Source organism: Solea senegalensis, linkage group LG13 (genome assembly GCF_019176455.1).
Source record: "Solea senegalensis isolate Sse05_10M linkage group LG13, IFAPA_SoseM_1, whole genome shotgun sequence".
NCBI lineage: Eukaryota > Metazoa > Chordata > Actinopteri > Pleuronectiformes > Soleidae > Solea > Solea senegalensis.
The window spans coordinates 248,156-275,384 of NC_058033.1; the positions used below are offsets into that span (position 1 = coordinate 248,156).

The window sequence follows — 27,229 nt, forward strand, 5'->3', positions numbered from 1 at the left end:
GAAGAGGGGGTGAAGCCAGACCCGAGAAAAACATCAGCGATCAACAACATGGAAAGACCAAACAATAAAGATGAGGTCAGACGGTTTTTAGGGATGGTCGCCTATCTCGCCAAGTTTGTCCCACAGTTGTCAACACGGTCGGCACCTCTCAGGAGTCTTCTCGAACAAAAGAATGAATGGATCTGGTCCCATGAGCAGGAACAATGTTTTCTGAAACTGAAAGAGACTCTCACACAGGAACCAGTGCTAAAGTTCTACGACCCAAAGAAGAGTACCAGGATCTCAGCAGACGCGTCACATTACGGCCTGGGAGCAGTGCTGCTGCAGCGACACGACGAGCAGTGGCTACCTGTTGCCTATGCATCCTGAGCCTTGACAAGCACCAAGTCCAGGTACGCTCAAATTGAAAAAGAACTGTTAGCGAGTTTGTATGCATGTGAGCGTTTTCATCAATATGTGTATGGTCAATTTTTTGAGGTAGAAACTGACCATAAACCTTTAGTGTCCATCATGGCCAAACCTCTAAATGACTGTCCTGTACGGATACAGCGCATGCTGATCAGGCTGCAAAAGTACGACGTGCACATGATATACACACAAGGAAAATACATGTTCACCGCCGACACCTTGTCTATAGCAGTGGATAAAGAGGAACGTGCGACTGTGAGAACAGCACAGACATACAGGCATATGTGGACATGATTGTGACATCTCTGCCGGTAACTGCAGACAGAACGGAACAAATACGAAGAGAGACTAATGCAGATGAAACAATGAAAGAACTCAAGAACACAGTACAGAAAGGCTGGCCTGAGAACAAAAAGGATTGCCCTGTGCAAATACAAGACTACTGGAACTGTAGGGCAGAGCTCACAGTGGTGGATGACATAGTGTTGAAAGGGAGCAAATACGTTTTTCCATCCTCACTACGTAAACAAATGCTCCAAAAGATTCACGAAGGCCACCTTGGAGAAGTCAAGTGTAAACGTCGGCCTAGAGAAGTGATGTACTGGCCGAGTATCAATTTAGATATAAGGCAGACGACAGCGTCATGTGAACTTTGTCGCATCCACAGGCCAAGACAACAAGCTGAGCCGCTGATGATGCATCCAGTGCCCCACAGACCCTACTACAAGGTTGGCACTGACCTGTTTGACTGTGATGGTAAGAGTTACATAGTGGTCACTGACTATTTCTCAAACTATCCTGAAGTTGGAGCGCTGCAGTCAACATCAAGCAAAGCAGTCATCAGCTACCACAAGACTGTCTTCGCTAGACATGGTGTCCCATGTGAACTGTTCTCGGATAATGGGCCCCAGTTTTCTAGCTGCGAGTTTGCTGCCTTTGCCAAAGAATGGGGGTTTCAACACTCTACATCGAGTCCAACCTATCCAAAGTCGAACGGCTTGGCAGAAAGCTCTGTAAAGACAGTAAAAACAATGATGAAAAAAGCAGAGGACAGAGATGACTTTCAGACAAGTTTACTGATTTACCGGAGTACACCTCTAAAGAATGGACTGTCACCAGCCCAAATGCTGATGGGTAGGCGCATTCGCTCCAACCTACCAGTAAATGAGGACCTGCTGACGCCGAAAAATGCACAAAGTCAGAAACGCAAGGGAGGAACAAAAGGTGAAACAAAAACAGCTGCATGACAGAACGGCTAAACACCTGCCTATGCTGAAGCCAGGAGACGTGGTGCAACTCAGAGACATCTCTACTGGCGCATGGAGACAAAAAGGACAGGTGGAGGAGGAAGTTGCCCCACGATCCTACAGGATCCAGACAGAGAGTGGATTGTCTCTGAGAAGAAACCGCACGGATCTTCAACTACAGCTGACTGAAAAGGACACTACAGCTAAGGAGATGGTTCAGCAGGACACGGCTGAATCTACAGAGTCAACTAACAGTGGGACTGACCACACTGACTGTAGTCTGGCAGCAGTGTCTGCGTCGCCAGCTGTTGAAAGACTGTCCAGACCTGTAAGACATGTTCAGCCACTTAAGAGGCTGATCAAGAGTTGCTAAGGACTCTTGTTTACAAGTTGTTGTTAATGTTAATTTAAAAAAAAAAAAGAAAAAAAAATGTTGAAAAGATTCTATGTGTGTTATGATGGTTAGAAAGTTTGCACTTTATTATTTTTCTATTGCAGAAAAAGTGTTTAAATTGAAAAGTTGTTTACAAGTAAAGTTACGATGCTGATTGAAGTTAATGATAAATGCCAAGGTAAAGAAAAAGCATGGCTTTGTTTTAAGGGGTAAATATCATTTATTTTATAGGGGGAAAGATGTGATGTTATGAGTATAGTAACATGAGAACTACATTACCCAGCATGCCTCAGCAGTTATGAGCTCGCGAGGAAGCCCCGGGGGAAAGCCAGTTCTAGATAGCCATGCAGGTAGCACATGAATGTATACAAGTTAATAAAGTAGCAAGTTAATAGTAAAAGACCTGATGTCACGCCTTGTCTGCTTATTGTGCAAATTGTGCAAGGGTATTCAACCTTTGCACAATTTTGTAAAAAGTGTATTATTTGTGCACCAGGACCTATCCATAGATCATCTGAAAGCAGACAAATCATTTGAACATCTGCAGATGGATTTTTATTGAGCTCACTTCACAGGTTTTGCTGACCACTGAGACAGCTGTGAAAGTGGCTGAGGGAGTGACATGGATGCACACCTCCTATAACATGAAGGTTCCACCACCTCCTGTGTTGACACAAAAGAAAAACAACTCCACCTAGATCTCAGCAGAATATCTACTCATTATGGTTCTGAGGCACAGTTGTCTACTGCTGAATTTAACCACGCTGAGCTCAGGTCAACCTCTTAGATTGCTTTACCAAAAATAAGTGTACCTCAAGTACATTTTATTAAGTATGTCATCCAGGTCATAATCTTCTTCAGTATTTAGCTGTGGGCAACTGAACTTGTTTAAGTTGAAGAACTAAACTGAAGAAGTCTCTTGGATGAGAGGTGAAACATCTTCTACTCAACTCAAACAGGTCCAGTTGCCTACATCTAACTACTGAAGAAGTATAATTATGTATATTTCCCTAATTCCTGGGTATACTACAAGTATACTTGTATACTTTTAGTTAATGAAAGTACACTTTGAAGTATACGGCAAGTAACCTTCTAGGTATATTATTAGTTTATTGTGAGACAAATTTGCATCACGTCAAATGTGAACACAGTATCAGAAGAAAAAAACATGTTTTGTTTTTGTTCAAGTAAAATAAATAGACTTAATCAAAATCATCAAATCCATTATTTACATCATTTACATTTCTGGTGAACATATATTTGGAGTCACCTTTAATGCATCTTGAGTGATTTTTCCCTCCTTGTTGCCAGTGAAGTTCCAAAGAATGAAATCACAAGCAGGAGCTCAGCAGTATCAGCCAGTTCTGAGATTTTGTGAAGTCAATTTGAAGTGAACATGGAAGATAAGGCAGATGATATACTATACTTGCATAAAATATACGTTTTTAACTATATTTGCATATGCAGCACTTTTCCTATCACACAGCTGTCATACCTTGTACATACATCTATCACACTCACAAGACGCAAGTGTCTTGCCCAGGGACACATCAACTTGGAGACTTACAGGACTTAACAACTGATCCACAGCTCTCTCTCACAGTATAACACCTTTAATTTGTCACGCAGCTTTAACGCTTTCATGAAAAAGGTCTTTTCTGAAGCAAAGAGTATTCCTCCACTTAACACCAATGCTTCACAACTCCTTTATGTGATCTGTTGAGGATCTTGGATGAAATAATAGTCTTTGAGAGTATGGTTACTGTGAAGGTCTAATGGCTGCAATTTATTCATCTATACTAGTTGCAGTGAGTTAATAGTGAGTTAAAAGCAAGGCCACATATTGTCAATTTTATAGTGCTACAGTTTTACAAACCAAACTATGCAGTTTTGTGAAAAGTTATATCTCAGACACATCAGCTGACTGGAGTAACAACTTAAGTAGGAACCAAATGTCACAATATGTGCAGTACAACTGCTAACTGTGTCCTGGTGCTAATGCAATAACTTTAAGCCTATTTTTCATTCACCCCATTTTCCTCGTGTTCAGAAATACACAGGTGTCATCTTTTTGGACGTTTGTTCTAAATTCCTGTTGGAAGGTGAAGCAGCATGACTGACATCACATGTTGAAAGCCATTTAGGGCCAAACAATCAGGTAATGTCTGCTGCTTTTTCTGTGCTGCCATACTACAGAATCTAGAAACTATAGATACAGTTACAAATTCATCATAACCCACATGTATGTATTGTTCATCATCCATCAGATGGTTCCAGTCATTAACACATGCTGATCATGAGTGAGGATTTTCCTTCTCTGTGTCTTTAGTCAGGCTCTGTAGCAGACACGTCTGAAAGCCCTTGTCACATGACTCTGGGATCAGAAACTCCAGCAGAAGGTCACAGATGCAATAGATCAGATGCCTGCACATAAACACACAAACAGGGATAATTACAGATTCACGAGAACTATCCTTAAAACAGATACTTACATGGATACAGTGGGGTATGAAGACCATTAATTACATCAGACGTATTCATTTTGAGCTGATACTGAGCCCCCGAGTGCAGCTATTTTCAGATTGCAGAATCAGTATATTTATTCAACAATGTGGTGGTTGACTTACTTGTTTATATTATGGTCCTGTAACGATTCCAGCATAGTCTCCAAGCTCCATCTGTACTCGTTTCCCAGCATATCAGTAATGAGATCTGTTCAAGTTCAGATCATCAAACCAAACAGATCATTTCAGTAGCCTTGCATCGTATGCTTAACGTGTAATTAAACAGCTTCAGTATTGATTTATCAGCTGTTTTATACCTGGGAGCAGCTGCATTAGACAATCAAGACATTTCCATTTAGTTTCTGCTCTTTCTGCAGCACTACGCTCTGGCTGTGGTTGAGCAGGTAGTTTGCCTCCTGGCCACACAGCTTCCTGCAATACTTGCAGGTAAATCACCCAGCAGGGGGCACTAGTAAGGTGGGCAACTCCTACATCCAACCACCTGAGACAAAAGTCATTAGTTTAGCATACCAAATCTGCTTTTCTACTTGCTATCAATCATTTTACAGAGGAAACAAACTGGAACAAATGCATAAACATGCAAATATCCTATAAAACATGTGTAACACAAACAAAAACATCATATATCTATAAATGATTGCAGGGACATGAACAGCATTTATACTGTTGTATGACTCCCACGGGCATTTGTTAAGTCACCAGGACTGTGTGTCAAAGTTAAACAAAGAGGTGATTCCAGAAAATCATGTGTTTAAAGCAGCAAACCCAGTAAGCCTTAAACTTTGATATAAGAGAATACCATGCAACATCAACGTGCCACAACACACTAGTACCTCAAAATAATACAATGAAACCTACATAACCTTGTCTCATGTAACTTTATAACTACTGCACCTAAAAGAAAACATAAAAGATAAAAGAAGAATTCATTCATCAGTAAATGTTGAGTTGGCCTGAACAACAGTCACATTAACTTCTACTGTACAACCCTTTAGTCACCTCTCAATGAAGGTACCAAAAAGCAGTCTGATAGTCTTCTGAATATTTTCAGTGCACAGCCAACTCCACTGGTCCTTCATCAGCACACACACGATCTTTAAAGCAACATCTGCGACAGCTGTGTCTGCATATAATCACAATGATGGGAACACACCTTCAATGACATGATAAACAAGCAAAATCACATCAAAAGTGGAGAGGACTATGAGTGCTCAGGTACCAGTGAACTGTTGCTGCAGCCATGTGTTGATGCTGTGCTACTGGATGCATCCGCATCAAAAGTTAAAACTAACAGTGACTGATGTGTAAATACCAACCTGTCCCGTGTGTTTTCCCTAAAGGCTTGTCTTTGTCAGATTGTTCAGATTGCTTGGTTGTCTTGTTCTCTTTCTGACAAGATAAACGTTTTTCCTGCTCTCTGATGAAGGTCTCCAGGCCAGACAGTGTCATGCCATTGAGGACCTGAGGAGCCACAGTGAGCAAAACAAATGTTAGCTGTGTTCAGTGTCCACTTTCAATATGCATTTGTTAACCAAAGATAATTGATAGAATAAAGTAACTTACAGTGCTGCCTTCGCTAAAGCAGTAGGTGACTTTGGGATGCAGATCAAGTATGTTGAGAGATGGGGGAATTTTGCTTGGGAATACAAGTCTCCTGATACATGAAACACAAGGTTTCCCCGTTATAATCATAAAGTACCAGAACAACCAGCTATATACTGCATTATATTGAAGTGATGACTCAATAATCTTATAGTAGAAGCAGAATCAGTGGTATGTCATGAGATTATTTCAGGGATAACACAAGTATTAACAGCCATTATTTAGCTCCCTCTTCCTTTTACATGACTGTTTTCTTGTTTCTATATTTTTTTGTTACATAGGAATGTCAAAAACCTCAGACATGCACCTTTGCCATTGGAGTTTAACATCCCTAAACCAGTGACACCAAACATGGACATTGGTGGTGCATGAGGACTGCTGTAAAGACACCTCAAATGACTGTGTACAGTCTAATCTACAAAGGGAGGAAAATGTAGTATAGTTATGGAAACGCAAACTACGGAAGCCTCAGAGTGTAGATCTAATAAAAATTGTCACATTTTGTAATACGTTATTACATATTGTGGTAGTTATTAAAAAATGCTTGGTTGATGCACTTGTTTTTGTTTTGTTGTTGCTGTTTTGAAGAAAATGTAATAATGCAGTAACCAATGTTATGTAATAACCAACCAAAATATACGTATTCACCTGTACACATTATATATTTTTTTAACAATTATGCTGAATCAAAAACACATCTAAATTGGTTTCATACTTAACTTGAAGAAAGGGAAGAAGAAGAATATGAAGAAGAAGAAGAAAATGGTGGCTGATGTTCAGAGTTCATAAGATATTGTACAGTCAGTGACCAGGGGGCAAACCAAATGTATCAGCTTTAATTTTGAGTTGCTGTGATGTCCTCCATCCACTCAATGAGTGTGAACACGATGAAAGGGGTGAATTTGAATGAGTTTCTCAGCAAGCAAGCTTTACATTCAGATTAATATGTAATAATCAACCAAAATATTGTAAAAAAAAAAACAACAACTCAAAAACAAGCAAAAACCAGAAGGGGACATCACAGCTCCCCAAAGTTAAGGTGATACATCTCGTTTTCCCCTTGATGGCTGCTTATAGTGTAGCTCATGCACTCTGCACACCATATTTCAGTGGAAGGGAAAAAGTTAGCTAAAAAGTACTTCTTGCCTTATATTGAAGTTTGTGACTTTGGCTGTTTTTGTAAGTCTCAAAAAGGCAATATTATTACTGCCTCTCTGTCACTATTCAGACTTAAGTGAAGTATAAAACCAATTTAGCATTTAGACTTTAACCTGAATTGTTAAATATAATATAATGGGTACAGATAAAGTATACAATTTCATAGGCAAATTCAACTTGGGATGAGAAGGTCACATTTGGGTGGTGCTTTTTTTATTAAGGGGTAAGAGGGAAATATTTGGAATTGGGACTAGTGTGAGACTCTCACCTGTATTTTCTGTTTCCCTCTGCATCTCCCTCAAGGTCCTCTGTTGGACTAAGGGGCTCAGCATAGGGGAAAGCTGTCTTCAATGTGTCTAAAGCATTTTCCATCATCTTTAATGTAAATCAATTTGGAGAGGACAAGAGAAAATGTAATTTCTCTCATTTAAAAACACACCAAAAATAATGTATATGACATTTTCAACACTGTTAAACAGTGAGATTTACCCTTTGAACAAACTAATTATTATTCTGCTAGTTTTCACATGTGTTAAGCTAACAGGCTGTTTTCATTAGTTTCATTTTGATTGTGTTAAATTTCAAATATCACAATGGACTGCATGCCCTTTGTAAGAGCTTCATTGTTGTCCTACCTTATCAATTCTTGACTTGGTAAAAGGTTTTCTTCCAAAATAGGTGCAAACATCTTTCTTTACAGCCAGGAAATCCTGCATGTCCTCACTGTTGGCAATCTCAGGAATCCTGCTTAATTGCTAGAAAATCACTAAAATTACTATATTGTACAGATCATTATTAATAATGCAGCGTGTGATCTTGGTACCTACTTTAAGGTACATATCCAGCTGGCTTTTACGAGCCTCAACCCTCTCGCTGTCTGCATGTCCGAAGGGAAGCTCAGGAAAATATTTTTTGGGGCCTTTGATATCTAAAATGGAAAACATAGAATTGTATATCTTCTGTGACAAGATATAGTTAAATGATGAAAGGATTAGTTCTTACTTTTGATACGTTTTTTAAATTCATGCTTCTCCTCTAAACGTGTTTGTAAGTTGAGGAACTCATTGTATCTGCGGCTGACAGAGTGACAGGCTGCAGGCTCGAGAGTTGTGCAATATTCTGCTTCAGACACTGTCTCAAACTGTAAAACAGAGAGTAGAGGGGGATGTGTGATTAACAACAATGCATTATCAAATATCTGGCATACATTTTAGTGATTTAGGCACTGATACATAGTGACTGCACAAAGCATGACACCTGCACTGGGAAATAGCTTGAGACAGAGAGGTTTGCTCACATAGCTTCCTCTTCATATTATTGCCCATTCCCTTTGTTATGTATTATTTGTCTTGCTTTATTTTCCCTTTGTTTCATATGTGTGCTAATGTAAATGTGTGAAGAAAAGGCTCATTTAATTGCATAGTGAAACAAACTTTGCATCATGAAATAAACAGTTTCCAGACATAAAAGAATGTCTAACAGTGACATAAAACAGGGAACATATAGTAAAGATAGGCTTATTTAGGTGTAGATTTTGTGAGATGATCTTGTTGCTAAGTGGCTAAAATCAGTTGGTAGATCATGCAATTAAACTGAACTATTCAACTATCCCATTTAGCCAGCAGGAGGTGGTGTTACCTTGACAGTGTAGAGAGTATAAGGATATGTGCCACTGCCACGTTGCTCTTTTGCAGTGACAGAACCTGAAATATGTACATTCTGGATATGCACAGGTGAAGCTTGGATGTTGGGAGTGTATAAGTTGTATGAGTTTGGACAAACTCTTCCTGGGGAACAAGATGGGGATTTCTCTTGGGCCATTTCTGCAGGCCACTGGGAGTCTTCAGATATGAACACCTTCAGCCCAAGATTTTTCAGAGGACTTGAGCAGCAGAGGGCCTCAACCTCATTTAATTTGCTCATGTGACACAAGCTTTTTGGATGACCACAGTCACAAAATCCTGCTGTCAGGTCATCTTCTGAGTCAGACTGAATCAATGACTCCAATGAAATCTTTTTGGAATCAGATAACTGGCCAGGTGTGAGTGAACAGCAGTTCATTTTGCCTGGTGTGAGTACACCTGCATGACAACTTTCCATACATGGCAGGCCCACTGGGCTACACTGCAAGGAGCTGTCACAGATTGTGCTTTGTCTCTGCTGGTCATCAAGGTCAGACAAGCTTTTGGTGGTGAGGCCAACTTGCTCAGAAGATAACAGTGACATGCAGGTGGTCCAGGACTCCTGCTGGACCTGACATTTGTACAGTTTAGTTGTTGGGATCTCATCCATTTCCTGTGGCTCTTTGGACTTGGTGAATATGTCTACAATGGTTTTGTTCAGCCAGTCAGGATCAGACACTCTTCTGATGAGTGGTAACAACACATTACAGGTGATGAGTTCTGTTACCATATAACCTCCAGTCCTGGTTTCCATCTGAGGGTATGGGACAAGCACGTGTAAGACAAGGTTAACAAGAGCTCTTGAGTAGCTGAGCTCAGCAGCTTCACTGATCATAGCTGGGTGAGGAGCATCTACTTCACTGTAGATCCGCCAGAAGCTAATGGCCTCCCTCTGTGATGACTGCACCTGTCTTGCAGTCATGAAGCTCTGCAGGTGAGAGCCATAGAGTTCAAGCAAGTGTTGGACCAGAGCCTTTCTGTCCACACACCGTGCACGCGCCTTCAGCTCCATCACTGAGTCTAACATTGTATTACGCACCGCACATTCAAACTCCCCTTCCACCTCTGGCAGCAGAGTACGATACCATGAAGACACAAAGTCCCGCACTGCTTTGTGGACAGAGCTGTGGATCTCATGGTTCAACCTCCACTCATGTTCAGGTAAAAACGGTGGTGGATTTATTGCCCCAAGAGGCAAAAAATGTTCCAGGTGGAGAAGACTGTTTGCATTCAGTACAGCCCGAGATCCAAACCAACCTCCGAGGACCACTAAGAAACTGGTGAAGATGCAGAGAAGCCAAACATTCACAAGGAGATGGAAGAGGACAAGCCAAATCATCACAGCTCCAAGTCCTAACAACCTCTTCTGCCCAAATAACTCTGATAAAGTCCAATCATTGGAGCTCTTCAAGGAAGGCATCTGTGATAGAACAAGCAACAAGAATTAGAAAGCAGTTCTTAGCAACAACATTAGCTGCAAGGCCAGTTGTACAGGACTCCTGTGCTTTGATCTAACTTTTTTACTAGGCCTACCACATCAAATATTTTCAATGTCAACAAATGTGAGTTTACATGGGAAGGGGTTAGATGGAATAGGGTGGGGATTGTGGTCAGCGTGGTGATGTTCTTGCCATCATTTTTGTGAAGTATGAGATCCTAACTGATAGTCAATATGGTTTTAGACCAAATCGATCTACATCTTTGGCTCTGATTGACCTTGTGGAAGAACTAACTACCAGTATTGATGATAAGAAGTTTGCCATTGGTGTATTCATTGACCTTAAAAAGGCTTTTGACACAATTAATCATCGTATTCTATTACAAAATTGGAAATGGATGGGATTAGGGGAATAGGGCTCAGTTGGATAAAAAGCTATTTAGAACATAGACAACAGATTGTGCAGATGGGAGAGGAAAAGTCAATGTTCTTAGATATAACTTGTGGTGTACCATAAGGATCAATATTGGGACCAAAATTATTTATACTGTATATAAATGATATTATAAACACAACATTATAAAAACAAAGTCCTGAAATGTGTCATTTTTGCAGATGACACAAATATTTTTTGTGAAGGAGAGAACCTCCGACAGCTGTTAAAGACAATCTCTGAAGAGCTAACTAAGCTCAAGCTGTGGTTTGATTCAAATAAACTATCTCTCAATATAAAAAAAAACATTCATGATATTTGGGAAACGTAGAATTCCAGAAGAGCTAACCCATGAAATACTGTGTGATAACACCTGATAAGAAAGAGTTTATGAACATTCTTTCCTAGGAGTTATAATTGACCACAATCTCAGTTGGAAACTGCAAGTCAAACACATTTGATCTAAATTGGCAAAGCCCAACGGTATACTTTCTAAAGTCAGATATATAGTGAACCAGAGAACAATGTACATGCTCTACTGCTCACTTTTTCTTCCTTATTTGTCCTATTGTGCTGAGGTGTGGGGAAATACCTACAAATCCACCCTAAAGGAAATGTGCACCAGAATGTGCAGAAAAAAGCAATGAGAATAGTTAGCAATGCACACACAAATGATTTATTTTTAAAATGGCAAGCATTAAAATTTATGGATATAGTGGATTTCAAGACCACACGCATTATTTATAAAGACAACAAACAAATTACTCCCTAATAATATACAAAAATGGTTTAAAGAAAGAGAAAGTGGTTATAATCTAAGAAGGAGAGGAAATCTTTTACATTCTAAGGTGCGCACCACACTCAAAAGCATGTGCATTTCTGTTAATGGGGTGAGGCAGTGGAATAATTTACCTGGAACGATCAAAGACAGTAAACACATTGCTCAATTCAAAAGACAGTTTAAAATTCTCACATTAGACAATTATAACAAATGGGATGGAGGTGGGACCAATGTCTCATTTTCACTTTAAGAAGTTGTATTTAATTGTATTGTTGTTTTAAGTAAATATTGTTGTTGTTATTTTATTTCCAAAACTAATTACCTCCAATGAAACATGTCTGATGAAAAATGACGATGCTTTGACAGCAGCCGGTGAGAAAATATGAACTTATAAAAGGGGAATGTAAACATAAGTTAGCTTCTTCCTTCTCCTTTTTGAACATGTAGGGAACTTTCATTTATTTAATTCATTTATTTTCTATGAGCAATTTCATTTGAAAAATGCTTTATCTGTCATGTTCAATCACGTTCAAAGTAAATTTCATTTCATTAATTTTTGTCTTGTTTTGCTTTGCCTGATTTAAATGTTGTAACACTTTAAGCTTACTGATTAGTTGAATTTTTGAATTAGTTGTAAAAAAAACCCACTTCTCAGAATGTACAAGTGAAATGTATGTTGAATCAGATACTTTAACTATACTTTATATATATATATGTATATATATATATACATATGTTAAGATTGTACAAGTGAAATGTATGTTGAATCAGATACTTTAATAAAAAAGACATTTGGAAAAACAAATGTGAGTATTTGTTTCCTTTTTTGTCAAACAAACCATGTAATATATATATATATATATATATATATATATATATATATATATATATATATATATACATACATACATATATATGTATATATATATATATATACATATGTTAAGATTGTACAAGTGAAATGTATGTTGAATCAGATACTTTAATAAAAAAGACATTTGGAAAAACAAATGTGAGTATTTGTTTCCTTTTTTGTCAAACAAACCATGTAAAAAAAATATATGTATATATACATACATACATATATATATATATATATATATATATATATATATATATATATATATATATATATATATATATATATATATATACATATATTAAGATTTAAGTTGCCATATAATGCCAGGAATATTTGGGTCTGTGGAAGGTTTCACTTCCAATACCAACTCATTTATTCCCCACTGTCCATTTCAAAAAAATTTATTTGTGAAACAAAAGCATTTCCAAACACTTTATAATGAGTATATATTATTAATAAGCATAGGACGACTTCTGGCAGACTATATTTCCAAGAAGTACTTAAATTAACTTCATGTATAGTAGGTCTATATGCAATATCATCCAAGGTATGCTTGTGGGATGAATAAAGTCTTTATTCATAATAATGGTGCTAATCTTGTTGAAGCATATTTTTAATGTGCAAATAACTAAAACCAAATGTCAACACCTGCTGCAATGGCAATTTTCAAACTCCACCAAACAGTCAATTCAAAAGACAGTTTAAAATTCTCACATTAGACAATTATAACAAATGGGGTGGGTTACCAATGTCTCATTTTCACTTTCAGAAGTTGTATTTAATTGTTTAGCTAAAGTCTGCATTTTATCACTCCCCGATAAAAGACAGCTACAGCATGTAATCTTCTGACATGACTGGACTGTAAGGTTCCTCACACATAGCAGACAGTAAAGCATACATTACCATTAACGTTGTTATTGCAGCTTTATACCAGGAACACACGTTGATGCTGAAGACTTCCTCCGATTCTGAGACACTGTTTAAATCCTCCAACAAAGATTATCTGGATTAGTCTGCCACTTAAGCCAAACACACATGCGCGTGCACACACACACTTCTTAGGACACTGCATTGATTTCCATTAACTTGGACAGACTATACCAGGGGTGGCCAACCACTCAGAGACGAAGAGCCAATTTTTTTATGGTGTTACTGCAACAGTAAAAAATAATACACACAGGCACACATGTACATGCCCCCATCCCTTCCTCTGTCTCACTCTCTCCCTCACACACACACAGACCTCTACTCAGTCTGTGAGTGTGTGTAAATGTCACACTCCAACGACAAAAAAATATATACTCTCCCACTCTGTTAAAAACGTTTTCAGAGTGAACTTGAATCAACAAGTGACTGAAGATCAAATATACAAAGAACAATTCAAAAACCGTCGACAATATTTATTGTCACTTTTATACAGTTATACAGATATCTAATACTGAAGATATGTATTATTTTCTTCTCTCTTTAAGGAAAAGAAGGGCTGCATTTAAAATACAGTAAAATGGTGAAAATAAATAAAATAATAATCTGAGTGCTTATTTTCTGTCACCTCAGTTCAGAATTGAGTGGAAATGTTTAGGATGATATTTAATTACTATTAAAACCCGCAGCACCATACTACTACAAATCCCAAGATGCACTGCGAGTGCATTGGCGCGTACGGAGTGCCCGCAAGCGGGCGCGATCCCGCGTCTTCTCTTCATGAGCAGCAGCGCAGTCACAGTGTCCGTGAGCGCTGCTGAGTTTGCGCGTTTCATCCCCGACACAATGCCTGAGCTGCGCACCCAAGTTGCTCGCAATCTGTCTATGTTTGGCAGCACATACCTGTGTGAACAACTGTTTTCGTTGATGAAACTAAACAAAACATCACATAGGAGTCGTCTTACTGATGAACACGTGAACTCAATCCTGAGGATTTCCTCAGCTCAGAGCCTGACGCCAAACATTAATGAACTTGTACTCAAGATGAGACACTAAGTATCGAGCTCAGCCTCAGACAAGTGAGCAGAAAGGACTTGCACTTGATATTTCTTTGAAGGGAATTATTATTATTTTTTATTATTATTATTAATTATTAAGTTTGCACTAACCTTTCTAATTTTATTATAAAAGACAGACATTGGTGAGGATCACAACTGATTTTATTTATGTTTGGCTTCATTTGATTTGATTTAATTTAATTTAATTTAATTTAATTCAATTTAATTTAATTTAATTTAATTTAATTTAATGATTAATGTTAAGTGCAATATAGGCAGTGTTATTGGTATTGGTTCAATATGTGCAATAATTGCGAGTTTTGATAAACATTGAACCAGCCCGGCCCTCCACTGAGACTCAACAGCCAATCAGAATGTATCATCTCTCCAGTATTCTGATTGGTTAATTTTTTTTTAACACATTCATGTCTTAACACTGTGACTGTGCCCTGTGGAGCAAACGTGAGAGGGAAAGAGATAGCGCAGAGTGAAGCTGAGTGACAGAAATTATAGTATAATTTCTTTTCTAAATGTAATTTCTGTACTCGCAAAATATATATTTCCGTGGTCCAAATATAACGCCATAGCCCACAGTGTTACATAACAGAACAAGCTGGTTATATAAGGGCGCTGCTCCAGTGGGAGCTTGATGCCCACTAGTGAGTACAGTGTGTTCTAGCGGGACACAGAGAGAAGAGAGCAGGTTCTGTATCCACCACACTGAGCAATGCCAATGTCTCCTGTGTCCTCGGGTAAGACTAATTCGTCCTATGCATGTTATGTTTTACCTGTTTTACATCCACAGACATACAGGGAGAGAGAGAGAGGCAGAGAGACAGAGAGAGAGAGCTATTACGGCTATTTCTCATTACGCTTAAGTTTAAACTGTCGTGCTTGCTTTAAGAAAATGGCTTAATGTCAAGGTTGTTGTATTTGACTCTGATAGAGTTGATAATAGGTGACATCTGTAAAAACTGTTCTCTCACCCTCAGTGTGGATAGTTTGACCGCAGGCAAGTGTGAGTAATACGAGAGACATTACATTTAAATGTATGTTATATTATAATATTGTAGACTACTGTCTACTTAGTTCCTTACTATACGTGTTTTGGCCATAATGTGGACTAACCAGTCAGAATGCATCAGTTGATTGAATTATGACAATAATTCAATCAATGTATTTCTTCTGAGGAACGTTGCCTAAATATAGTACTGTGACCACATGCGTGTTTATTGCTGCTTTTGGGCCAAATTAAATATTTGGTAATGTGTTTAACATGATTCCAATACTTTTCTTTATTTATCTTCACAGCTGACTTTCATTTTTAGTTGTGCATTAATATAAAATCAATATTTTTTTAATATAACATTACTTTTTAAACAGTGTCTGTAATTCTATACATACTTTACATTACTTACAACACTTTACTTTATTATTCAGTCACATTTATTGTCATATAACATAAAGGTCATACCACTTAATAAGCACATACTGATGTCATGTTTGTATTTTTATGTCATGGTATATATTTCATCTGCTGTTAATATTAATCTAACACTTATACTTATCTTATTCCTTATTTCCTTCCTGAGTGTTATTTTAATTCTGAACTCACCCAATTTACCCGCATGGATTAATAAAGTAGTCTGATTTTGACCTCCATTGTTTTTGATTTCTTCTCAATTTATACACATTTGTCTGATTTATTAGCAATTAATGAGTAAAATCTACTAATGTTTTGTCAGATTTTTATAATAACAATATATTTGACTATTCATTGATCCAGCAATGTGGTTATCATACAGCGTATCTACCTTTCTTCTACAGACAACAACAAACCTGTTGACGATCATGAGGTGCAAGGTTGCATCAACATGCCACTGAAGGGACTGGAGACCATTGCTCCTTTGGTCTGCTCTGTGAAGGAGACCCCTGAGCCAATCTCCACCAAAGTACAAGGCACCATTCCGTCCTGGATCAGTGGCAGCCTACTTCGTAATGGGCCGGGAAAGTTTGAGTTTGGAAACACACAGTGAGCACTGTGCATAACACAAACTCAAAGATCAACAAATACACATTAGGGCTGTAATCAACCAAAGAAATTCTTGGTCAACTGAAGCCCTGAAATTTTGACTCAAAACCGACTAGTCGAATAGCATTTTGCATCACATGCATCTGCGCAATATCATAGCCCATGATTTCTGAAAATGAAATGAAATTAACCATAGACTGTATGAAATTAACACGGCAAAAAGTCGACCAATCAGAATTTGAGTCGAACCAGAACGTATCGACTCATAAATTGACCAGTCGACTGGGACTTTACAGCCCTGATCCACATGTGGTTAGACAGTAACTGGTGTATTTCATTACAGCTACAACCACTGGTTTGATGGGATGGCTATGCTGCACCAGTTCAGGATTGACAAAGGTCAAGTGACCTACAGGAGTCGCTTCCTGCAAAGTGATGCTTACAAAAAGAACAGCGAATGGGACCGCATTATGATGTCAGAGTTTGGTACCCTTGCTTTGCCTGATCCTTGCCAAAACCTCTTTCAGCGCTTTCTTTCCCGATTTGAGAGGATGGGTGAGTAGAGAAGCCAAAAAAAGCATAACGTCTGACAAGGAGGCGGGCTCATGGTAGTTGGTTTGATTACTTCCTTACTACATGAATATTGTGTCAATGTGTTTTTGTCTTGTGCTGAGGTACAGCTGAATTAACAATGAGTAAACTATTTTAGTGCAGTAAAAATATATATTTTAAAACTGAAGTCTTACTTTTGGCAATTGCTGTTGTTATTATTCTCCCTCTGATCATCATAAAAAGAAATGATGTGCAATTATGTGTATGCTGCATGGCAGCACAGGGGCAGAAAGTGACTAGAAGCATCTATCTGTCTGAATGGCGTTTCCAGTCATACACAAAGCTGTGTGCAGTTGTGTGACTAGCACAATGTTGCTGTTGCCTTTGTCTGTCAGTGCAGTCCAGGAATGTTGAATGACAAGAGATCCAAACACCACTATACTGAGAAACACATAGGGAGTCATGTGGAACTGATATTCTTAACAATCAACAGCAATTTGTACATATTTTGTTTTAAAAAAAACACACATTCTACAAACTGTAAAGCAAGGCCAGAGGTAGGGCTTCTTTAGGCATTCTGTATTTACTATTGTTACATAATAACACGAGTTACAGAGCAGAGCCAGAGAGCAAGACCAGGCAAGTGGCATTCTTTAGATTGGGTGTGGGTTTGCCAGTTAACTGCAAGTGGCAAATTACAAATGAAAAATGTTTATTGAAAAAAAGAAAGAAGAAGTTTCCATTCATTGTGAAGCCATCAGTAATCCACCCGTGTGTTTACTTTGTTTCAGAGCCCACTGATAATGCAAATGTTAGTTTTGTGAAGTACAAAAGTGATTACTATGTCAGCACAGAGACAAACTTCATGCACAAAGTGAACCCAGAGAATCTCAAAACATTGGAAAAGGTACGAACATGATCATCACTAACAACAATGGAAATTCACCTTTTTCCTGGAGGTGCTATGAGTGAAACTTGTGGACCAGGAGTAGAAACAGCAGTAAACTAGTTCTTTCTAATAGCAAAACAGGGATGGCAGCTGCGGCAGTTACATGACTTCATGATCACACTGTTCCTGCAGTGGACTTTCAAATCTTTTTCTGCCTTTAAATAATTAAGATTGTGTCCCACCTCTTTTTAGCAAAATGCCACATATCTTATTATTGTGTAACTACTGAGATTTTCAGGTCTTGTTCACGTCTGTAGCCACAGAGTTAATTAAATTCTTTTAATTTACTATTACTTGGGAAATACAGCCACTGCTGCATTCTTTATGATATTATACACAGTAAAGCAGTTTAGCAGTGTTAAAGTATAAGTAAAAGAGTCAATTTAACTATTTATATTTAACTCTTCTCAGTAACTGAGTTAAATTTAACACAAATTGCAATTATATCTTGTCCGAATGAGACTCAATTGTAGAAGAAGGCAGAGGAATTATCACATCATCCTCCTTTTGAGGTGTAACAGGTAAATGTTCCCACAAGTTAAATGTTACAATCACTCTCAGTGAAAAGTGCTCAGTTACCATGGAAAACACTGGTTCTGCTTAAGTGACAGGATGCACTGGAAGTTGTGTCCATAATTCATGCGAGGTATCATGGGCCTTAGGAATAAGGTGAATTATTAAGCAATATATTCCAGAGCTGCAACTAACAATTATTTTCATAATCGATTAATCTGTCGATTATTTTCTCGTTTAACCGTTTGGTCCAAAAATATCAAAAAACATTCAAAAAAATGTTGATCGGTGTTCGTCAAAGCTGGAAATGATGATGTTCTCAAATGTCTTAATGAATAACTTTTAATGATTTCTTTGTTATCCAGAGCAAAGAAATATTCATATTTAAGAAGCTTAAACAATTGAAAATCTTGTTTTAATCATGAAAAAAGCTTCAAACCGATTAATCGATTAAGTCGATTAATTTAGTAATTGATTAATAATCAATTAATCGTTTCAGCTCTAATATATTCTCACTTCCTGCTATTAATCCAGTCATATGAATTAACTGTCATCATCATGTTTCTACAGCAGCGTTAACTCACTGATTCTGCTCTTTCACTGCTATGTTTTGAAGGTGGACTGGAGTAAGTTTATTGCTGTAAATGGAGCTACTGCCCACCCACACTATGACCCTGATGGTACCACCTACAATATGGGCAATTCTTATGGCACCAAAGGTTAGTCCCACTGACCAGGAGATGCAGAGGTGGCTGCAGCCTAATGCAGTGTTCACACCTGACGCGATGCAAATTTGTTGCGCAACAACTTTACATACAAAGTCAATGCACAGATGCGACATTCGCCGGGCCGGGCTGATGACAAAATCGTGCCCATCGTGTCTATCGCACAAATCCCGTCTGACGCTCGGCACCACAAAATGTACAAAACGATCCAGCGGAGTGACGCGACAAATCGTGTTCGTTGTGAACACAACATAAAGGTGTTTCGCGATAATGGGGCAGAAACAGTTTATGACGCTATGGAATACAACTGAAGACTTGTTTAGTTTTATCAGTTGGTGGGGATGCAAAAAGACCCAGGTACACAACCCTGTCTGTCCGAGGCTCTCTCTGCATGGAGTTTGCATGTTCTCCCTGTGTGCACATGGGTTGGTGGGTAGCCATGGCCAAGATGAAGGAAATTGTAACTGTTTGCTTTTATAGAACAGTAAAGAAACCAGAAAAGTCGATTGAGGACTAACCAAGAAGTTAAAAAAAATTAATCAGTTTGAAGAAAAGGGATTTATAATAATCCTGAGGAGTTAATGGTCTCAGTCACTTGTTTCAGGTATTCTTCAAAAGAAGATGATGTTTGTGATATAATTTAATACTTTCAATTCAATTAAATTTTATTTGTATAGCGCCAAATCATAACATACATTATCTCAAGGCACTGTACATAGACAACATCAAGGAGAGCAGAGAACCCCAACAGTTCACACAATGAGCAAACACTAGGCATCAGTGGAGAGAAAAAACTCCCTCTTAACAGGAAGAAATCTCTGACAGAACCAGGCTCAGAGATGTGCGGTCATCTGCCTCGACCGGTTGGGGTGAAAGGAAAATGGGGGACTAACTAAGAGCTGGTCCAGGTTTCCCTGAACCAGCTCTAACTATAAGCTTTATCAAAAAGGAAAGTTTGAAGTCTAACTTTAAATACAGAGAACTGTCATTGGGAGCTGGTTCCACAGGAGAGGAGGAGCCTGGTAACTGAAGGCTCTGCCTCCCATTCTACTCTTACAAGGAACCACAAGTAAACCTGTTTTTTGTGACCTAAGTGGTCTATTAGGGTGATAGGGTAAGACTAGGTCTTTCAGGTATGAAGGGGCGTGACCATTAAGTGCTTTGTACGTGAGGAGGAGGATTTTAAATTGAATTCTAAACTGTACGGGGAGCCAGTGTAGAGAAGCTAACACTGGAGTTATATGGTCTCTCTTTCTAGTTCCTGTCAGAACTCGTGCTGCAGCATTTTGAATGAACTGAAGGATTCTAACAGACTTGTTGGAACATCCTGATAATAAGGAGTTACAGTAATCTAATCTAGATGTAACAAAAGCATGAACTAATTTTTCAGCATCCTGTAAAGACAGAATGTTTCACATTAATAATATTTAATTGAATATTAATAACAATTAATAGTACTTCTGGATATTTCAGGAGCCCAATACAACTTCATCAGAGTTCCTCCAGAGAAGACACATGCCAGTGACTCTCTTCAAGGGGCTAAAGTGCTATGTTCTATTGAACCTGTAAACAAGTCCCATCCCTCCTACTATCACAGCTTTGGTAAGTCAAACCCTCCTGGACAATGTTATATATAATACATAATATAAATAAATAGGACCAATTCTCTTGTTTACAGCCATGTCTGAAAACTTTGTGGTGTTCATCGAGCAGCCAATTAAGATGGATCTGCTCAAGATAGTAACAGCTAAGATGAGGGGGAAACCTTTGAGTGAGGCCATCTACTGGGATCCCCATCAGGAAACCATCTTCCACCTTGTTGACAAGCATACAGGAGAGGTGAGATGTAACTGGTGATTAGAGGTGAAATTGTATTTACAGGAAACTAATTCCAGCTTTAGATATTCTGTGATCTGATGTTGTTTCTGTCTGCAGGTCAGCTCAGTGAAGTACCAAACCAAAGCCTTATCCACTTTCCATCAGATTAATGCCTTTGAGGAGGATGGATTCTTGATGGTTGACATGTGTTGCTCAGACGACGGCCAAGCCATCAACAACTACCTCATCCAGAACTTACGCAAGTCAGGAGACGCACTAGATGAGGTCAGCGTTTAATTACTCATGCACATGTTGATTAACTCCTTCATTAAATTGCCAAGCCATCAACAACTACCTCATCCAGAACTTACGCAAGTCAGGAGACGCACTAGATGAGGTCAGCGTTTAATTACTCATGCACATGTTGATTAACTCCTTCATTAAATTGAAATAAATCAACCTCTTAAATACATAGACACAATCAGAGAAATTCAGAATTGATTTTACGCTACACTGTTGTAGAGGAAGTGCTTGCTCATTGTGTTCCTATTGGTTATCTCTATAATAATTGTAAGGTATTGACCTTGCTATTGCCACTATACAAATAAAACTGAATTGCTCTCATTCACACACTGAACTACAAACTATTAACAATACAGAGCACTACATAAAACACATTTCAGCTCTAAATTTTTAATGTTTTTTTTTTGATCAATCATTGTGTTTTAAAATAGTGCAACGATCTTATTGTAGAATAACAAACTTACTTGTAAAAAGCATCGATACACAAAAATACATGGTGTATGTGTTTAAACATTTGAACTTCTGCATTGTTTCTTACAGGTGTACAATAACATGTGCCGTGTTTACCCCCGCCGATTTGTTTTGCCCCTGAATGTGACCAGTGAAACACTGACAGGGCAGAACCTGAACACACGACCCTCCAGTAAAGCAACATGTGTCAAAATCAGTGATGATAAGGTGAGGTGCTGGTCCTCTGCGTACTAGTTGTAGTATGCTGTCGGCTGACAGAGGCCTGTTGTGTGATGTTGGATGTGCTGTCCAATGGTGAGATAAAATGGCAAACATTTGTAAGCTATAATAAGCTAAAATGCACAAGCACACGTCAGAGAAACTCTGAATTATGCTATGTCTAATTGAAACTTTAATTGGAATTTTTCTATCGAATTAATCACAGATGACATTAACAATAGCTGTTTGATCCTCAATTTGTAAACAGGTGTTCTGCCAGCATGAGAATCTCCATGGTGATGACCTCCATGAGTATGGTGGCCTAGAGTTTCCTCAGATCAACTATGGCAGATATAACACACGGCCATATCGTTATCTCTATGGCTGTGGCTTCAGCCACCTTGTTGGAGACTCTCTGCTTAAGATGGACCTTAAGGACAATACTCTTAAGGTGTGTGTGTGTGTGAGAGTACACAGTTTTCACACTCTGTATGAAATGAGCAGCCTATCACTATTATGCAGAGTGCACAGTACAAAATAGAGGTACATTTCAACGATACTTATACAAATATTTCTACTACCAAGGGTTTTATATCTTTTTCAAAAACATATGTTTTCCTTGCTCATAACTTTAAAGACACCTTAAAGGTTTTGAACATACAATCATCTGTCTTGTGGACTGGAAGGTTTCTGCCTTACTATGGACAGTGCCTTGCGATAAAGTATTGTATGATTTGGACTGATTCAATTCAGTTTTATTTGTATAGCACCAAATAAAACTGAATTGAATCAGAAGGAGTGATCTCTGTTTAGATTTGTCCCATAACCTCAGCTCAAAAGTCAAATGATCTTCTACCTTATCCATTTGCTACCTCAAATTATCAATTTTTACAGGAGGCCATTGCATAATTTGCAAGTAAACCAAAGAGCCACTTTGTTGACAACTTATTTTTCTTACAAACTAACTCCAGACATCTGATCTCCCTCTATATCACTGCATTTGCAGTACCAGTGAATGCCAGTTATGTCACAGAGACTTGGGCTGGAGAGCTAGATTTTCCATTGTCAGAAGAGCTTTGGAAAGAAGGTCTGGCTAGCATACAGAGTTTTTGTGTCAATTCCAAGTCCAGACTAATGTAAATTAAGGTCCAGCGGGTCTCATTTTGAAGACAGGCTGACAATGCAAACATTTATTACTGCTTAAAAATAATATTAGTATATTACTGCAAGTGTCTATCATCCCCATGTCCCAATAGGTGACTCAATAAAATGCCCCCTAATGCCAAGATTGAACATACTTGTTACAGCAAATGTTCCAGAAGGTATGGTAGCCATTGGTCTTTTGGACCTTATATTTTTCCATTGTTCTGTGTAATGGCATTTTTATAGTATGTACATATAGTAGTACAATTTCTATTGTAAGGTATATAACAGTCACGTAAGACATGATTAAAAAAAATGCATGAATTAAAATACACTGCATCTGAAACACTAAGCTGATCTGGGTAAATCTGATATGCTTCAGGTGTGGTACCGGAAGTGTCTCTACCCATCAGAGCCAGTGTTTGTTCCATCACATGATGCTGTGGAGGAAGATGATGGTGTCATCCTCTCTGTGGTTCTAACGCCCTCACAGGTAACACTGTTACTGCTGCCAATAACCAGCTTGAGATATGGAGATTTACTGTCAGTGAAAACTTGGCAGCCAGCATGGACAAGTCAACTTAAGGTTAACCTAATATGATCTAATTTCTTAAAAATTTGCTTCCCTCTTCATTTTGCTGTTACCTAGACAGCCTTTCGGTCACTAGGTCACTAGGAGCAATTGTGTCTCACACACAGAGACACATCAGCATATGGACTAGAGGAGCAAGGGATCAAACCCCTGACCTTCTTGTTATAAGATAACAGACTCTACCTTCTGATACACAGCAGCCACATATAAAATACTTATTACTTGTTTTATTTGCCTTACCATTGTATTCATCAGAAGCAGTTTTGCAAAAATGACATTATGAGGACGTAATTTATGTGGTTTCTAACAATAATCCCATTATTTTTTTCTCTCCAGGATAAAGGAACATTCTTGCTAGTTTTGGATGCCAAGACATTTGAAGAGCTGGGACGAGCCAGTGTTCCTGTTAATATGCCTTATGGTTTCCATGGTACCTTTAATGCCTCTGTGTGAATTATGTTTCATTCAAAGTGATGTATGGTGTAACACCATAAAAAGAGGATGTTCAACTTTTAGACCATGTGTCAAATGAATTGATTAATTGTATGTTTTCTGTTACTGAACAATTGATTTTTAGCTTGAATCACATTTATGTACTCTGATGTAACATTTTTTACCTTTGAATGCTTAAGTAATAGTAAATGGTCTATATTTATATAGTGTCAATTCCCAACAGTTGTTAAGGAAGAGTATTAGGGCCACATAAGATAAGATAGACCTTTATTAGTCACGCAGTGGGGAAATGTGCTCTCCATGATGCTGTCTATGTACCGTGCCTTGAGATAATGTATGTTATGATTTGGTGCTATACAAATAAAATGGAAATGAATTGAATTGAATTAACAATAAGACTATAAAAGGTTAAAAATAGAATGTACATTATAGACAATTTCCAGAATATATACAGTAAACAAAGATTGAACATGGGATATTATATCAGTGACCTGCAGTGAGGTTCATGATTGGGGAGGCACTCGTCCAGATGTACAAATATATGAACCCAAAATAGAAGCTTATATTTCAATTTTAACCTTAATTGAAACATTTAGTTATAAAAGCTTTTAATGATGCTTAAATCAGTTCCATACTGTTCAACAATATGATAGCAAGAAAGACAAAAGAATATTTGTTAATAAAAGGTCAAATTCAATTTTTTTTAATTATTATTTTAATTTTTTTTTAGCCAAGTTTTCTTTCTTTTCTTTTTTTCAATTAAAATTGAAAATTGTGTATGGCCTTGTATATATAATTATATATGTAATTCAATGCGCCTAATTCTTCAAGAATATCTCTGTCACGACTAAAGACTAAATAGGTCACACACATTCATTAAATATATTAAGTAGACTGTGGAACGTCAGCATGTGTAGTACATGTATAATCAAACATTTATATTGGCGATATAAAAAGAGGCATCAGTGGGCATGCGCCAACTGCCTGCTTCAGTCAGTGTGTGTGGCACAGCTCATCGATGCCTCACCTCACCATTGTCCCGTGTATTTGAATGACAAGACGGATCAGTGAGGACTCAGACGCAGAGGCCTTTTATCGTCTTTATTGGCTCTCTTAACAAAACACAAGGCAGATCCTCTTGAGGGTTAGGGTTAGGGTTAGGGTAAGGGTAAGGGTTAGGGTAAGGGTAAGGGTACGCTTTGTTTTCTGAGGGAAAACAAAGCGTGGCTATAAAAAACTATAACCAATGGGGAGCGCAACGCTCTTCAAAAGAAACGTTGCGTAACTATAAAAGCGGAAACAAAAAAATCACTCCAAAGAGGAAACGAAACTCAGACTATGGTTATCAATAAAAACTTAAACAGAAAACTCTTCAAACGGAGGAAAAACAAGGCTCTAAGCACTTCAAAACGAAAACAAACTCAAAGCACAAGCCTACTGATTGGCGATCTATAACTAAATAGGAAAGAGGTCAAACACAAAACGCAATCTAAATGATTGGATCTACTCAGTCTAACTAATAAAACGTAAGTCACAATCCTAGTGATTGGAGTTTCCTAAAAAGCTGTGAAAAGGAACAAACAGAAAATCTCTCCCAAGGTGGAAAACAAAAAGGGGCTATAAATCTTAACTAAGGTATTAACTTACAGGCTATGCTAAGAAAACTTACAAAGGAAAAGCGTCGCTCACAAAGAGGATCAAAAAACTTGTGGCATCTGTGGCTGTGACAAGGAGCTTGGGTGATCAGGCATGGGCGAAAACACACTGGCGCTGACACAGGGGAACAGAGAGTTTTTAAAGTCCACATGGCTTAATTGTCAGCAGGTGTGTGTAATCAGGGCCGGCAGGCTGGCAGAGGAGGGGGCGGGGCAAACTGCCGGAGTGACATTGAACAGGAAATGCGTAAATTTAGCGATGTTGACCACAGAAATGCTGAAATCATAGAGAAAACTAATTTATAGAACACTCAAGTGAACAAATTGATTTTTTTTATCATTGTTAGTATTTTATTTGTCATGATGTCTGGGTCCCCTGACCGCAAGTCACTGTATTATACATATGTTGCATGTGAGATTAGTAGCCTAATTATGTGTGGTCTACTGAGAGCAGTGCCTGTTGCAGGGAGTAACGACACCCCCTTCGCCTCCTCAGCCCACAGGTCATTGGGTTGCTCGGGCAGCACAGCTATAGCGGAGCTCCATCAGCTGATCCCTACTGTAAACAATAAAACCGTGGCTCCACACAGGATCCCCAGACACGGCTGAAAAGTGTAAAAAACACTTGTATATTTTAATATTGTACTTTTTAAGGGTTTTGCATGGTTTTATTGCATGTTTTAAAGATTACCCACTGCCTGCGAAGGCACCATGAAATGTTGCATGTACTGCACCTGGAGGTTCTGCCCTTGTCAACAGGAAGGAAGAGAGTGGCGAGACGAAGTGTGTGGCAGCAGAGAACACGAGAGACTGGGAAACATGGCACAGAGGAAGTCGAGGTGGAACACACCTGTGTCTAGACAGCAACGGAAAATCCAGGGTGTTATGGCGCGTTACAACCGCAGCGGCAGAGTTTAATCGCTCTGCCTGGTGTGTGAGTATCCCTTTGGGCCATTAGTAACACTCTGGTGTGTGCATCCCTATGTTAGGGTATTGGGTTTCTGGACAGCCGTACTGACAGCTATTTTGTGTTCTCCAGGTGGCTTCCGGGACGCTGGAATAGCCAGGAGTCCAGAGAAACCCGACGCTGCCGCCACCACCGCCGTGAGACTCCTCTGGAACAGAGACTTCTCTTTTTATTGACCTAAACCCAGTTACCTGGTGAACTCTCTTTTAGGGAGTTTTATTATTGTATTGTTGATGCCACTGAAAAGATCAACGGTGTATAAATCATTGTGTGCACCGGCATCTACCGCTTTGCCCTCCGTTCATCGGCAATCACCGACAGTGTGCTCTCCCCCGATATCACTCAG

The 27,229-nt window shown here is 38.5% G+C and overlaps 2 protein-coding genes across 4 annotated transcripts; one reads left to right on the forward strand and one right to left on the reverse strand.

Annotated features, from left to right (window-relative positions):
• Positions 1-3,139: 3,139 nt before the first annotated feature.
• LOC122779128 (sorting nexin-19-like) lies at positions 3,140-13,491 on the reverse strand. Of its 3 annotated transcripts, XM_044041225.1 has the most exons (12): positions 13,434-13,491; positions 8,973-10,436; positions 8,337-8,475; positions 8,162-8,262; positions 7,970-8,089; positions 7,603-7,709; positions 6,138-6,228; positions 5,891-6,035; positions 5,574-5,697; positions 4,871-5,055; positions 4,677-4,761; positions 3,140-4,473 (listed from the first exon to the last, which is right to left on the reverse strand). In XM_044041225.1, exons 1-12 carry the CDS (start codon positions 13,434-13,436, stop codon positions 4,344-4,346), a joined length of 2,694 nt encoding a protein of 897 aa, XP_043897160.1. In that variant the 5' UTR covers positions 13,437-13,491; the 3' UTR covers positions 3,140-4,343. The 3 variants fall into 3 exon arrangements, with proteins under 3 accessions (XP_043897160.1, XP_043897161.1, XP_043897162.1); XM_044041226.1 differs by lacking the exons at positions 4,871-5,055; positions 5,574-5,697; XM_044041227.1 differs by lacking the exons at positions 3,140-4,473; positions 4,677-4,761 and having other exon boundaries at positions 4,987-5,468.
• Positions 13,492-14,987: 1,496 nt separating this feature from the next.
• On the forward strand, positions 14,988-24,323 carry LOC122780126 (beta,beta-carotene 9',10'-oxygenase-like). The gene is made up of 12 exons (XM_044042932.1): positions 14,988-15,264; positions 16,340-16,544; positions 16,888-17,099; positions 17,888-18,003; positions 19,175-19,277; positions 20,757-20,885; positions 20,962-21,122; positions 21,219-21,386; positions 21,945-22,082; positions 22,342-22,524; positions 23,599-23,709; positions 24,145-24,323. The coding sequence occupies exons 1-12, from the start codon at positions 15,240-15,242 to the stop codon at positions 24,259-24,261; spliced, it is 1,668 nt and encodes a 555-aa protein (XP_043898867.1). The 5' UTR covers positions 14,988-15,239; the 3' UTR covers positions 24,262-24,323.
• Positions 24,324-27,229: the final 2,906 nt, after the last annotated feature.

What these genes read in the sequence shown, in the direction of transcription:
- LOC122779128 (XM_044041225.1), bottom strand. An exon ending in ATTTAAAAAACGTATCAAAA is followed by an intron (nt 8,263 to 8,336) that starts GTAAGAACTAAT and finishes TTTCCATTTTAG; the next exon opens with ATATCAAAGGCCCCAAAAAA. An exon ending in CAGGACCATAATATAAACAA is followed by an intron (nt 4,474 to 4,676) that starts GTAAGTCAACCA and finishes GTTTATGTGCAG; the next exon opens with GCATCTGATCTATTGCATCT.
- LOC122780126 (XM_044042932.1), top strand. Translation starts at nt 15,240, where the DNA reads ATGCCAATGTCTCCTGTGTCCTCGG. An exon ending in CAATTCTTATGGCACCAAAG is followed by an intron (nt 19,278 to 20,756) that starts GTTAGTCCCACT and finishes TGGATATTTCAG; the next exon opens with GAGCCCAATACAACTTCATC. An exon ending in CAGGAGACGCACTAGATGAG is followed by an intron (nt 21,387 to 21,944) that starts GTCAGCGTTTAA and finishes TGTTTCTTACAG; the next exon opens with GTGTACAATAACATGTGCCG.